At 43.4% G+C, this 14,543-nt stretch overlaps 2 protein-coding genes across 9 annotated transcripts in view; one reads left to right on the top strand and one right to left on the bottom strand.

Moving 5' to 3' along the window:
• PBX1 (PBX homeobox 1) overlaps positions 1 to 14,543 on the top strand; it is a 324,444-nt gene that overhangs the window by 162,451 nt on the left and 147,450 nt on the right. The window contains exon 1 of one of the 8 annotated variants that reach the window (XM_038586232.1): positions 5,790 to 5,973. The exons of the other annotated variants lie outside the window; for them this stretch is intronic. Within the exon in view, the coding sequence (XP_038442160.1) occupies positions 5,955 to 5,973 (19 nt within the window). The 5' untranslated portion in view covers positions 5,790 to 5,954. Of the gene's footprint in view, positions 1 to 5,789; positions 5,974 to 14,543 lie in introns of those variants that run through there. 8 annotated transcript variants of the gene reach the window in all.
• Positions 11,824 to 12,842, bottom strand: LOC119868057 (methylsterol monooxygenase 1-like). The gene is given in 2 exon segments (XM_038586236.1): positions 11,824 to 12,571; positions 12,573 to 12,842. Coding segments are annotated over 2 exon segments (891 nt in total). The 3' UTR covers positions 11,824 to 11,950.

Here is a 14,543-nt window from a genome sequence, read left to right as displayed (position 1 = left end):
GAGGTTTGTAAGAACAGCACATCTTCCACAGAAATCAGCATTGCTGGGAACCTGAGAGATGATGACCTCATTTCCCTCGTTTTGTAAATGTGAACACGGAATAAGGAATTTGCACCGACTGAGTACTTGACAAGCACCAGGCCCCTAGACGAGGCATTGTGCACATGCGATCTGTGAATGGTGCAGTAACTGGCTGGATTGGGCAAATTCCAAGCCGCCACTAAAACCCAGTCCCTTTCCAATCATCCTACTGCCTCTCCTGAAACCCAAAGAGCCAAGGAGAGGGAGGACGGAGGCAGGGCGCCGTAGAGGCTTGTGCACTGCTCTGGCCTGGGCAGACGCTGGGTGGCGGCCAGACTGGCTGCGTTCGGAGCATTGGCAGCTCCCAAAGAGTTAATGTGGGACCGGCGTGGGTGGTGGGCAAATGGAAGGGGCTGGAGGGGAGAGATCGACAGATGAACACCCCCCCCTTCTCCCCATCATGCCATCTGACCGTCTGAAGTTGTGTGCGTGGTGGAAGGCCAAGAAGCACATTCTGAGAAGGGCGTGGACTTGTCTGCAAGGACTTTTTCCCCCTCTGCCTGGGCCAGCCAGGTCGCAGAGCCCTGTGCTGCCTGCGGCTGGAGAAGAAGACTCTGTTGCTATGCGCCGGAAGCTTAATTTTATTATTGCTCTCCCCTACTTAATGTCTGTCTCTCAGGCAGCTGGTGATGTTTTAATGAAGCTGGAATTGTATAGTCTGTAGCGCTGGATAATCATAAGCTGCCGAGTCAGAATCAAATTAATAATTCATGAAATTAAAGTGTATAATTAATTTGAACCATGCAGATGAGAAGAAGGGCCAGCACCCACAGCCTGGAAGGAGCTGAAGTGTGGGGAGTGTTTACCGAGCTTGGCTTCTGTCCCCAGATCGTGTCAATCGGCGTGCGGGTTAGGGGTCGCCGGCCTGTTGGTCTGTCCACCTGCACGCCCATGCTTACCGGAAGGAAGGTGCTTTCACCTAAAATGTGAACTAATCCTAGAAGCTCCAACTAAGCATTTTAGTTGGTTTTGAGTCCCCTTTCCCAGGCCCTGAAAGGATCTTACTCCAACTGGAAATGAGACTGTCGGTCGTTATGGGGTTGTGTATCCTTGTGGCAGGGGGTCCGTTGAAAGCTCCATCAGAACCCCACCACCACCATTTTTTTAAGATTTTACTTATGTATTTGAGAGAGAGGCAGAGATAGTGACAGAGAGCATGAGCAAGGAGGAGAGGGAGAAGCAGACTCCCCGCTGAGCAGGGAGCCCAATGTGGGGTTCGATCCCAGGACCCCGGGATCATGACTTGAGCTGCAGGCAAATGCTGACCCTTCTGAACCACCCAAGTGCCCCAGAAATTTCACTCTTTTGTACAGGTCACCAGGACGTAAATCAAATCCAGAAATTTAGGCATTTTATTGAGCTTCCAGTGTCTTACATTTCCGCCTCGTGAGTGCTGTCTCTCACACACACAGGCGGACACTCGCACAGCAAATGCGAATGACCTTCCCTCGACAGCCGCAATGATGTGTTTCCCATCTAGCATCCTGGTTTTTTTTTTAGCTCTTGCAGAGGCCCCTGGCCTGGCCATAACTTGAAAAGCTGTTCTTGGTGCCATTCCTAGCCCACAAAGAAGGAAGGGAGAGGAGCCCAAGTGCCTCATCCAGGGACGGGGACTGGTCGATCCGCGTCTGAATTGCTCTGCCTTTCCTGCCTGCTACTTTCAAGCAACTCTCATGTTGTCTTTGTTGTCTCTCTGGGTGTAAGAGGCAGGGGTTCTGCTTATCACTGGTGTGTTGACATCACTTGCCGGGCATTTTGCCTGTCTTCTGCAGACGTTGACTGGGATCCCTCTATTGTATCTGTAGGGGGTGCCCGCACTGGTCCTCCTCAGCTTCGAAAGACAAATGCTCTGGTGCTCTATCTAGTGAGAGAGGGATCTCTGGGTTGTGCTTTTCATTAGAAAATCCCTTCTGGTGTTTCAGCCTCCTAAGCATGGCATCTCCTTTTCCCAGTGGAGGCTTGCAGAGAGTGAGAAAGCAAAATGGGGAAGTGCAAGTGTCCGTTCCTCTTTGTCAGGTCTTTGAGAGTTCTTGTTCTAAAGGGACAAATGATTGGAAGCCGTGATACAAACTAATAATGCATAAACCCCCAAAGGTTTGGGTTGCATTGAGGCTCCGTTGACTTCACGTTCTTGAGTCTTCAGGATGTTTATTTGTCCCTCCTAGAGAGGCTTGCTCGGTCTGCCTCTGTGCTCACGCACTTCTCAGGGAACAACGGGAGGGAGTTGTACCAGTGGGAAATCTCCGTGGGTACCCAGGGCCTCACAGACAACATCAATTCTCTTTACTGTCTCTTGATCCACGTGCTTCTCCTAATGGGCCTTCGCTTCTGTGGCCTCAACTTCTGCACACCCTTCTGCTTTCCCACAAGTAACTAACTTCTCAGCCACTGATGCTTTGCCAGACGGGCTGATTCCCTGTAAACACATCTCAAAGTTCTAGCTTGCTCCCAGCAACCCATAAGCCATTGCCTGTCTCACACTCTCCGACTAAGGTGCAAATCAGAAACATCTGAGGCCCAACACATAACGAATTCATTTGGGGGCCAAAATAATGGTCCTGTAATATGCCTGGCTTCCTATCTTCCAAGCGTTTTGCCTACACAAGTAAATCCTGACTGTGAAGTAGCTATCCATCATTTTTTGGTAAGAAAGCCAAGACAGAGAATGAAGGTGACTTGCTCAAGACATCTAGAGTGCTTGGCACCATGATGGAATTTGCTTTGTCTTGCTCTTCAGTTGGTAGAGGGAGCTTTTGACAACCACCTAGAGGATTTGGAAATGAAATGTAACCACCTAAGCACATCTGGAATTTCCTACTCTCATGTTTCGGTTGAAAATTTTTGTCTGCCTTGAGTGATTGGATGCCATCTTTTTTTTTTTTTAAGTTTTTTAAAAAATTATTTATTTATTTATTCATGAAAGACAGAGACAGGAAAAGAGAGAGAGAGAGGCAGAGACACAGGCAGATGGAGAAGCAGGCTCCCTGCAGGGAGCCCTGACGTGGGACTCGATCCCAGGTCCCCAGGATCAGGCCCTGGGCTGAAGGAGGCGCTAAACCACTGAGCCACCCAGGCTGCCCAATTGGATGCCATCTTGCTGGAAAAGTGTTATACTACCTGGATTCCTGTATGGCCTTTTTAGCATTAAAAGTGGAATCTGTTTTTGACAAGATGAAAATATGGAATGATCACAATATTTACCTGTAATCTCTCTCTTTACATACAAACAGTTCGGTGGACCCATAGCTGCCTCCTCTAGGGACTGGGATCTTGCTGATTTGAATATGTTGATTACGGTTTGCAGAGGCTGACGTCTTTTTTTTTTTTTTTTTTTTTTTTTGCTGTGAGCTTGGTGTAGAGAGAATGGAAAGGACGATGCTGAGTCTACTTGTATGTTACCTGAATAACTGGACAGTGACCCTGCCAGCCCAGTTATTCTAGCCATGCAAACAGTAATTAAGCTCGATTGCCTGTAGGATCAGTTTAATTAACCAGGTGGCATTCAGCCATGAATATGGGTAGAACCAATGAATTAACCAAAAAAAAAAACAAAAACAAAAACAAACAACAACAACAAAAACTCCAAACAACAACAACAAAACCCAATAACACCTTAGCAACAAAACCTGGTCACATCTGGGTATATGAATAGGTGCATATTGAAGCCACTTCCAGGAATTATATAAAATTGTGAGCATGGGCATTCACTTCATCATTGAATTAGCACTGTTTGAAGTCTATTGAGTATGAAATGGAGGTCTATGGAGTATAGAAATGGTCTTTAGGAAGTCTTTTAGGAAGAGAAGTACTTCCTAAAACCTGTAATGACAAAATAATGCTCTACTGGTAAAAGCATCCCTTGCATCTCCAATGGTGAAATAATTCTTCGTGGTGGTCCTTACTTCATGACTTTATAGCAGTATTTGTGTGGGGCTGACAGTGCATTTTTTGTATAGGAAGAAACTGAGACACGTCTTGAGGGCAGTGACATCGTCGGCATCCCTTGGGATAGGCGCTGAGTTGGGGCTCCACTTCCATCTTAGCATCAGCTTTCTCCAAGAGCCTCTCTCGTTCTAATGTAATGCAGGAGAAAAAAACCTTCCCCTTGGTTTTCTGGGTTCCCTCCAGCTACTCTCTTTGATCGCTTCAGTTTGGTCAGGTGCCCAAGCCATGCAGCATAGCATTACAGTTTTGCTAAAGCTTAATGCCGGGCTTAGGGTTTATGAAGCTAGAAACCCCTAGGAATAAATATTCTGACCCTTTAGCAACTCCAGGGTGAGTTACTGCACTCGCCCCTTGGCATGCGCATAATGAATATGTAATGAAATTCAGTGATTAACTTATTTAATTTATGTATTTGTTTAATGTATGGCCTTCATATCCGTCTTACCATCTCAGAGAACCTGCAATTTCTGTTGGTTTCCTTTGGAAGATTCTGGAAGTCAGGGACTGTGCATGTGCACTTTTCTTTAGTACTCACTATGTCACGTTAATAAAACTCCATTTGGTTATAATTCCAAGTAATACAATTCCTATACAGTCCATTTTAATAAAGTGCACTTTTCAAGAACTAACATACTTTAAAAAGTAAAAAGGGCAAATTACCTTCATTTAGTGCATCTGAGCAGGCGGTGGTAGCTCTTGGGTGGGTCTTCTGGCCTGCCCCATCCACTCACATGGTTGCGATTGGTTCTTATTACTGAGATTTAGAGATTGACTCAGTGTTACAGACACAGCCTTTGGTTAGTGGCTAGAATTTGGTTATAGGTCATGGTTTGTTGGCTGCTTGTCATTTGAACCCCAGAGAGTTTTGCTCAGACTTCTAAGTTAGCAGTTAGTGCTGCACCTGTAAGGGGCAAGTGGGAAAAATCACCTGTCCCTCATCCGAGAGGGAGGCTTTTACCTCATTGGTGTTTCCAGTGGGGTTTGTCAACATTTGTGCCCTCCCTGCATCATCTTCTGTGGAGGGTATGAGAAGAGAAACCAATGAACAAAAAGTGGAGATGGCTCACCCCTACGCGTTCTGGTGAGAATGGGGGTGACTCTAAGATGGGTGAACCTGTTTGAGGCTGTGGTTCTCGGAGACACGAGCAAGGAGCCCACATGCAGCATTTCCATTTCATGGGCAAACCAAGAATTTATTTATTTTCCAAAATGGAGCCAAAAGCAGAGAAGGAATTCATAATTTTCAGAAATTATTTATTATCATTATAACATTTCCCCACAGGCAGCAGATATCCCATTATTCAGAATTATAACCTATCCTGGGTTTAGACATGGCCTGAATAATGAAATTGGGGGAGATGCAGAAAATACAGATATTAATGTTAACTAAACCTACTTCACTCAACAGAAGGAGGGACTGCCTCTCAGCTACAGATTTGTTTGTTTTCTCAAAAATGCATATTTTTTGCTCAGGGCCTCTGGTTTTTAACTTTACAAACCAGTTGAGAGTCACTGAGTAATTTTTAACTGCAGGATGCATCTCTTTCCCAATATTCTCTCCACCCACTGCAACATATTTCAGCTTAAATGGCCTGTTATTTTTCTTCACAGAGCCATGTCTCTGCATGGGTGAGAACTACAAAACCAGTCAGGAGGAATTTGATACGCCAAATGGGTCAGCTCATTATAACTTCTAGGAAACCACAAGATAATTGTAGGGTTACTGCTGGTAGGCTCCTCGGCCCCGTGTTAGGCATTCATACTCTTCTCCACTCAGCTTGCGACCGCCGCTTCTCCCTGTAGTACGTTTGCTAGGACATCTGAACAAAGATGGGGAACATGCCTTTTCCAAAAGGCAGAATTTTCAAGGCAGCGTCCAGGAATATTAGGTAACTGACCTTGGAGGTTTACCAAAGCAAAACTAAAATATGCGATTGAATTCTCACGGTAAGTAGGAAATAAATTTGGGGCATCTGCTCCAAATGATTGGAGTACCTTTGTTGATTCAAAGCGAATTTTCCCTGAATGATGTCCTATTGATAGATTCACTCACTATGTAGTGGTTAGGGTCCTACTGAAGACATTTATCCACGTACTTATATTTGTATCTTCATCTATGAGGGTAACAATAGATTGGGCCTGCTTTCTAGGGTCTCACAAGTTAATATAAATGTTTTTAATATGGGAGCACCTGGGTGGCTCAGTCAGTTAAGCCTTTGCCTTCAGGTCCCGTCATGATCCCAGGGTCCTGGGATGGAGCTCCATGTCAGGCTCCCTGCCCAGCAGGAAGCCTGTTTCTCCCTCTCGCTCTCAAATAAATAAATAATGTTTAAAAATAAAAAAAATTAAAAAATAAATGCTTTTAACATGGATGTAGAGAGTTCAAGGAATTGCATATATGTGTGTGCGTGTGCTCTAGGTCTATATGTATGTCTTTATAGATGTTTGTATATATAAATAATTAATATTTCTAATTATAGGCAGCATTCATATAGCAGTTACTATATAACTGGGGTGATTCTCAGTGTTTTTCAGGCAATTTATTTTAAAGAAGCAGAGGAAGTAGGTATAAATATTATCCTCCTTTTACAATTAGAGAACCTAAGGTCCAGAGAAGTTAATTAACGTACCTGAGGTCACACAGCTCATAAGTGGCATATTTAGTTAATGTAGGCAGGCAGTCTGGCTCGGGAGTCTGTGCTGCTTCTCACATATGTGTAATAAGCAAAGGACTGATAGTAATAATAATAAGAATAGAAGAAGCAGGGGCGCCTGGATGGCTCAGTTGGTTAGGGGTCTATTGATTTCAGCTCAGGTCATGATCTCAGGGTTGTGAGATCAAACTGTGCGTTGGGCTCCACACTTAGGATTCTCTTCTCCATCTTCCTCTCCCTCTGTCCCTCCCCAAACCCCTAGCTCATATGTACTCTCTCTCTCAGAAAGAAAGGAAGAAAGAAAGAAGTAACTATCACCAAAAAGTCTCTGTGCCCCGAGTACCGTGGCCCACACTTCACATCCATTCCCTCCCTTCATCCTGTCAATTACGTGATGATGTGGGTGCCATCAGTACCCTTCACTTTGCACACTTAGAAATAGACTTAGTTTCTAACTCGCCTCATGTTGCACATCTGGGAAGCAGCAGCTCTCTGGTATTGTTGGGATACACCCGGAGGGCTTCAGGACCTCTAAAGACACATCCACGTACATCCCTGTGAGGGAAGGAGAGGCCGAGCTGGGTTTGTAGGAGGGTAGGAATGGTGGGTCTATCAGCTGGTTAGAGCATGGAGTCTGTGAATCCATTTCTCGTTGGTTGGTTTTGCTCCTCTCCATGGACATAACCTTGAGTATTTGTCCCAGAGTTGGTGGCATCAATGAGGAAGGACAGAGCCATCCCCATGCTAGAGCACTGACACACCTTGTTGGCTGTGGCCTAGCAATGACAGTTGTGCAGCAGAAGTCGGGATGTGGGTGTCCTGACCTCTCTAGTGCCCACCCCAATAGTACGGAGTGTGTGTCCTGGGACCTCTCCATTAATAGGGTGGAATAGTGTCATTGTTTCATCCTGGGTCTTATGACCTAGTTAGGCATAATCTTTGGGGGAAGGAGGTGATTCTCTCCTCTCCCCTTTTCCCTCAGCCTTCTCCTGCCTTTTGGAAAAGGTTCAATCCCATCTCCCCGTGAAATATTTTACTGAAGAAAAGGGTCTCTGGCCCTCCCTGGACTCCTCAGTTGAGCTGCCACAGCTAAAATGGGATCTGAACAACCTGGCACTTCAGACTCCACGATTCATTTTGCAGAAAATGCACTGCTTTTGCATAAGCGTGGTCAAGTCGAGGGCAGCGATAGGGGACAAAATCAAATGAACTCAACTGGCTCTTCCCCCTTGGCATTAAAGAAGCAACTAGAATGACCATTTATTGCAACATTTTTGCCATATTTTCTCTCCTTTTCATATTTGTCAACACCGATCTCTGGATGGTGGAACTTTGAGTCTACTCTTTTGTTTAAATGTGGAAAAACATAATGGATGGATGGGTAGTGCTCATCAGAATGAGGTCAGAAAAGTCGAAGACTCCGGTGTGTTTTTGCCAATGCAGTGCGTGTATGTGCACATGCATGCACTCGTACACATATGTCTGTGTCTCTGACGTATGGGCAATAGGTCTTCTGGAGACCGACTCCCTCTCTGTAGGTTCTAGAAACTTCTTTACCAGCGATGACCCACTTGACCTATTTTCCAAGTGTCTTTTGCCTTCCTCCTACTCTTTGCATTCCTTCCCCCATCAGACATGTTAATGGCTCATATCATCTTCCCTTTTCATCAGTCAAAAAAAAAAAATCTCGCTTGGCTTCCCCTCTGATTTCAGCCTGTCACTTGATGAGGTCCCTGCTATTTATATTTTTGTTTGTTCAGAGGGAGGGGGGGGAAACATATAAATAAAGCCCAGGCAAACCCAACCGCCCTGCTGGATTGGAAGGGACTCCCTGGCCTCATGGCAGCAGGGCTGCCTAACTGGTAGTTAAGCAGGGACCAAGAGGTCCACACCATGAAAGCCGTTGAAAGGGTTACTGGGAAATGCAAACAAAAACAACATGCAAATGAGGCCGCCAGCAACAGGTAGGCTTAATCAGATGCTGTCAGATGAATTCAGCATCTCCCGATTGTCGCCTCTCTTTGCCTCCCATTCGGAAGCCCTCATCTGCTCCAGATGTGGTTTAATTTACTGCGACTTGGCTAATTACTGTAATTAAGGATTAATTACTGTTAATTACTTTCACATAAACTCAACGCCAGTCAAAGAGCGGAGCCTTATGAAGTCTGCCACAGAAGTGAGCACGGCTTGGCGGCCTGCGTGCGCTCTGCAGGTCTGTGGATGGCGCCTGGGCCCCTGCTGCCACAAATCTTCCTGACCTTCCAGCTCGCCAGCGGGACAGGAGGGCCAGAGGTGCGGGAAGGGTCAGCGCTCAGGCCCTCACAGGGCATCAACTACCAGGCCCTTCCCTACACAGTGGGCCACCAGAAGGACAGGGCTGCTGTTGGGGAGAGGGCCCGGTCAACCCGCAAAGAGATGCGCAAAGCACCAGCCTTCCCGGCGGATGTGGGAGCCAGCCTTGTCTTCTTTTTCTGTTATTACACTGTTGGCTTTGTGAGCTGATAAAGAAGCCAAATTCCTTATCGGTGCTGAGGCATCTGAGATGTTCACCGTAGGTAATTTGGAGCAAAAAGAAAAGAAGGGGCTGGCAATCGGCACCAGGTCATCCATTCTTTCTAAGTACTACCTTCCCTTCTTAACACATGGGCCGGTTTCTGTAGCGAGAAGCGGATAAAGGAATGGTTAAGCATCCTGCAGGCACCCAGTCCGTCCAATGGGAGATTAGTGCCACCCCAAATACCTGTTCCCCGACTCCGCCTGGGCTCTCAGCTCTGCCAGTTAACACTTCCACGCCTTACGGAGAAGTAGGCTTGCCCTAGTGACTGTTAAAACAGATTCCCTTCTTAACCCTGAATGCGGCCTCCGCCTGGCAGATGGCACTAGGTTCTAGTTCATGAAGAAAATTGAAGCCCTTTGATCTCAGAATCCCTTAATCTCCCCCCACATTATCTCCAGACGGATCCATATTCCACCTTCCTCTTCTGCTTCCTCCGAGAGGTATTCCCTTTCTTATATGAAGGTGACTCTTCTCCCTGTGTCCCTTATGCTAGTCTCTTCTCTCTTCTGGTCCTTGGCTTTATCCGTGGTTCTGTTTGTCTTCCATGTGCTCGTGGGCATTCTCAAGTCTTTTGTAACCTCCAGGAACCTATCTGTGGCTCTGTCCTTCTGTCGCTACACAGTCAGTCTTTCCCTTCCTCCTGTCATTCCAATGCTTGACGACAGAAATCCGCCTCTGATCTTTCTCGGCCTATCACAGTCTTCCTTTGCCCCATCCTTAGACTGTTCTAGATAATGTCACCAAAGCCACACAGCTGCTTGAATGTAATGTGTAATTTACAGTCTTCATCTTATTGGGCCTCTATCGTTGCTGTGTTTAACACTTTTCTTCATGACCTCTTGATTCTGAATGATTTTGTTCCCTTTAATGGGCTTCTCTTTCTCCATTAGACCCTTAGATATTGATATTCCTATAGAGTTCTAACCTCAGATGGGCTGCAGATGGACCTCATTCTATCTACTTGTTGGGTGACCCCATCAACCTCAGGGTGTTTACGACTCATCAAGTGGCCTAAGAACTCTGGGCTTAGGGTGCCAGGCCATGTGTCTCATTCACTCTTGTATCTCACAAGGGGGAGTACCACTATTAACGTAGTGGTGCCTCCTGCTTGCTGGACTGTGGAACCCTGGGTCATGTGCACCTTTGGGTGCCTACCAGGGCAACTTTCGAGAGTCTTGTTCCCACTACCACCTTTCTTCTTACACAGGAGGATATTTCTGTTGCGGTGAGGCAGGTCTTCATGTCATCTAAGAAAATCCTAGGACTAGAATCATTTCAAAGTCGGGTTCAGAGATCTTTCCTGATTGTGCAATTCTAAAAGATGCATTGATTGTTGGTGCAGAAAAAGAATACTGGGATATGCACTCCCATATGTTTATAAAAAAGTAACCTCCTTGTTCATAAGTAAGGTCGTCTTGAATTTGACAGAAGGGAACTACCAAAACATAAAAGGAACTTTAATTGAGGGCTGAAGAAACATTGAAACTAATTTTTTTACTCTATCCAATTAATTTTTCATAAATTAGAAAAGGAAAACTATTAAACAGCTTTATAGTTGAGTTAATTATAATTATAAGAGAAATTTTAACTTTTATGAAATATTTTTAAATCTTAATTAAACCTCTTAATCAATTAAAGCAAAATAACCTTTATACAATTAAAATGTGCTTTAAAAAATAGACCCTTTTTTGTGTTTGTTTCTTGCTATGTCCACAGAAATATTCTACTCATTTTTTTCTTTAGTTGACGCATTGACAAATGGATTGCTGGGCTTTATTGTGTACATGCGTGTCCTTACATACTATATGTTGCTGTGTTGTGTAGGTGTGGGTTCGTTATGTATATGCACTTGTATTTTACTCCATGCGTTTGCAGATTGTGATTTTTTTCAGACAAAATCACATTTATTTCAATAGTTCAAAGTACAAATACAGCAAGTCAGTTCACAATGTTTCAAGATACAGTTTTAAGTATAATGAAAACTTGATACACAAAAATGAAAGGGTAAAGAGCAGAAATAAAGCTCAATTTTTAAAAAAAAATTCAAGTAACCCAAAAACCTTTAGACTAAAATATTCCATTTACAGCAATTCGGAAATGCCTTAATTTATAGATACCAGTAGTACATTGCAATCCAAAAGGACTTCTCAAAGGAAAATCACCCCAAACCAGTCAGCTCAGGAGAAGAGTGGAAGTTCTTGGGGCGGGCTGTTGCTGATTTGGCAGCCTCACTCTCACTGTCCATTGATATGGTTCAACCCATGATACTTTGATGTTTAGGCAAATTCTAGAAAATGTTTAGTTCTATATGAGGCCAACACCCTAAGAGATACTGAAATAGCCACTATATATTTACTAGATTTTAGAGACCAATTTTAACTTCAGGCCTATGGTGTCACTGGGGGAAAGACACAGATTGATACTTCTTCCATTACTTAAAACCTTTCTTTAAGGTTACCAACATGGCCTTTACAACTTCCTCATGAAAATCATACTTCATTATATATTTACTTATTTCTACACATACAGAACATTTATGTAAAGTGGAAAAAGTTTCCACTAGGAAGATAATTAAAGGTTGTTATGTTCTTTGTATCACTTAGCAGCCAACACACATGTTTATTTATGCTCTGCAGAAGCAATGTTAGCTATTCGCAGAAGCAACATTCGCTATTTGCTTCAATTCAGGATAGATGTGTGTTTTCAGGATGGTTTAATGAGATATGTATTGAATCTTTTTCTCAATCTTCTTCATCTTTTCATTATAGGCAGTAAACTGAGAGTCTGTTCCGAAAATTCTATCCCACCATGTAAATGTGGAAGCATAGTTTCCGATGAAGTTCACATGGTGGAAATCATGATGCCGAGAACCAGCATAGAAAGGGATCAGATTTAAAGGGTTCAGAGGAATGTCATAGCTACTATGGACATCCATAGTTTCTATCAAACGAATGGTCACCCATGCCCAAAGGAGAATGATATGATCACATAAAAGCATGATTCCAATGAAAAATCCAGTTCCAAAAATCAGAGTTTCCAAAGGATGTGCATATTCAGCTTCCATTCCAAATGGAGCCTGAAACTCATGATGAACTTTATGAATATATTTATATATTCTTTTGTGATGTACGAGCCTATGCAGGAAATAGTGCCAGGTATCCTCAATCACCACACAGCCAAAGCATCTTGCCAAAAGCATATAGCATCTTGGCATTCTTTCCCAATCATAAGGTATATTAAAATACTCTGTAAGATAAGAAGTTCCACAGATCAAAGGAAGCTGGATACACAAGTGATTAAAGAGAAGTACTTTAAAACATTTCCATTGGTTTTCCCCATGTTTCTGGTTTATCCTTTTGAATTTTGTACTTTTTCATGAAAGATATAAATTGAAACAAAAATCCAGGTAAACAGAACAAGATATAAAGAACCTCATGAACTATCAAGGATCCCCATGTTGCAATCTGGAGCTTTGTATAATTCAACATATATTTCCAAGCATTGTTAAATGGTTCTTGTAGAGGATTCTCAGGTGAAAGTGAATCTACATACTCCACAGCCAAGGATGCTGAACTAAAGATGCTGATACTTTCATTTGTTGCCATTTTTCAAATCTCTGCAGAAAGCCTTTGAATTCTGGCCCAGCGGCGGGCCTGCAGATTGTGATTTTAAAGGACATTCAGCTGTATGAGATTTTAGTGGGCGTGCACTTGATGTACAGCACTAATAATCAGATGCTAGTGCTTTATATTTTGAAGTTATCTCCTTTTTCATTTTTTTCCTGGAATTTTGTTGTAAAAAGTATAGTATTGTAGGTCCCGATTACCAGCGATGGTTTGAAGGAAACATCTCTTGTACATAATGGACCAAAATCAACTTCAGTGGGCAACTCATTTGCATGCTTAAAATCCAAAAAATAGAAAAACTGCCATGCTAAATTACTTAAATACATCCTATTATTTCTTGTCTGAATAATCAACTTCGTGATTTGAATTTCTCTTTTAATGCGATTTTGTTTGTTTTGCACACCATCACCATCAGATGATGTGTTTGCCGTGACCCACCATGTACTGATTCTTGAAGTTTAGGGATTGGGTAGCTTTTTCCCCTTATGTGATATGACTATCATATAAGGCGTCGACTTAACAAATACTTTTTGAATGCCTGTTGTATGTCACACACAGTACTAGGCCCTGAGAATAACGTGGTGTTAAATTACCTGTACTAGTGAATTATATAGTGTGATAAAACTAATAATACACCATTACCCAGAGTAACAAATAAAGTTTGACATATTGAACATTTTTCCTCTCTGTGGCAGTATTTACTTAGGTGCCTGGACTGCATGTAAATGTTGAAGAATGGGAAAGATAAAGCTCTATTGGATGGTACTGTGATCTGGAGAGGGAATCTTTGTGGGGCTGCCTTTTGCCAATGAAACCAATTACGTTAGGAAAATCTCTGAACTAAGGAAACGTGGAATAAAGAGATGATATCATGGCATTATTTTCTGAGCTGCATAGCAAGAACTATGGAAATTAGGTGAAAAGTGAAACAGAGAACCTTCTAAATGCTTCTATAATTCATTAATGCTATTAGAAAAGTATTCATTTCCAGTTAAAATTTAATTTAAATGCTTAATTTGTTTCATTATGTTTTATGCAATTATTTACACTATATTGCATAAGCTATGTATATACACACCGTAGCTTTAGCTCATCTCTATTCCAGTCACAATGTAAGTACATTCCGTATTTGCAACGCCACGATCATTTGAAAAAACAGATATTCCTTTTGTAAAATAAAGTGTTTAGATTCCCGGATTCATTCAACACTTGGCAGCGTAAGAATTTATGGATTGCTTAGAGGGGCCACAAATAAACATGCAGAGATACGCTTGATCTAGACATAGTGGGATTAAATTCTGTAGGTTATTGCGTATCTAGAACGTGCATGTGTTTTGCACTTTGGAAATTTGTTGTAAATAGCACGGATGCGCGTGTGCCCGTCTGCGTGTGCTCATACGCCTGTTGTATGGAAGCTCGGAGAGGTAGGTAAAGGCCTTACTGCGGAGAGTGGGAGCCGAGAGCCCAAGAGCAGGAGGGAGAAGGAAAGAGAACGGTGATTAAGCCGGCATTGTTCTACGGGAGCGCTGGCTGCTGCTATTGTTTTCGAGCATTTGAAGAGGAAACATACTCATTTAGCTTTCAGAACGAATGGCTTTAATAAGGGCTGAGCGGAGAGGTGGGGTGGCCCTGATGACTGGGGAGGCCCATCAAGGCTCCCCCTAAGGCCATTCCGTCAGA

This window comes from Canis lupus, chromosome 38 (assembly GCF_011100685.1).
Source record: "Canis lupus familiaris isolate Mischka breed German Shepherd chromosome 38, alternate assembly UU_Cfam_GSD_1.0, whole genome shotgun sequence".
In the NCBI taxonomy this organism is placed as follows: domain Eukaryota; kingdom Metazoa; phylum Chordata; class Mammalia; order Carnivora; family Canidae; genus Canis; species Canis lupus.
This window is presented reverse-complemented; position numbering and strand designations above follow the sequence as displayed.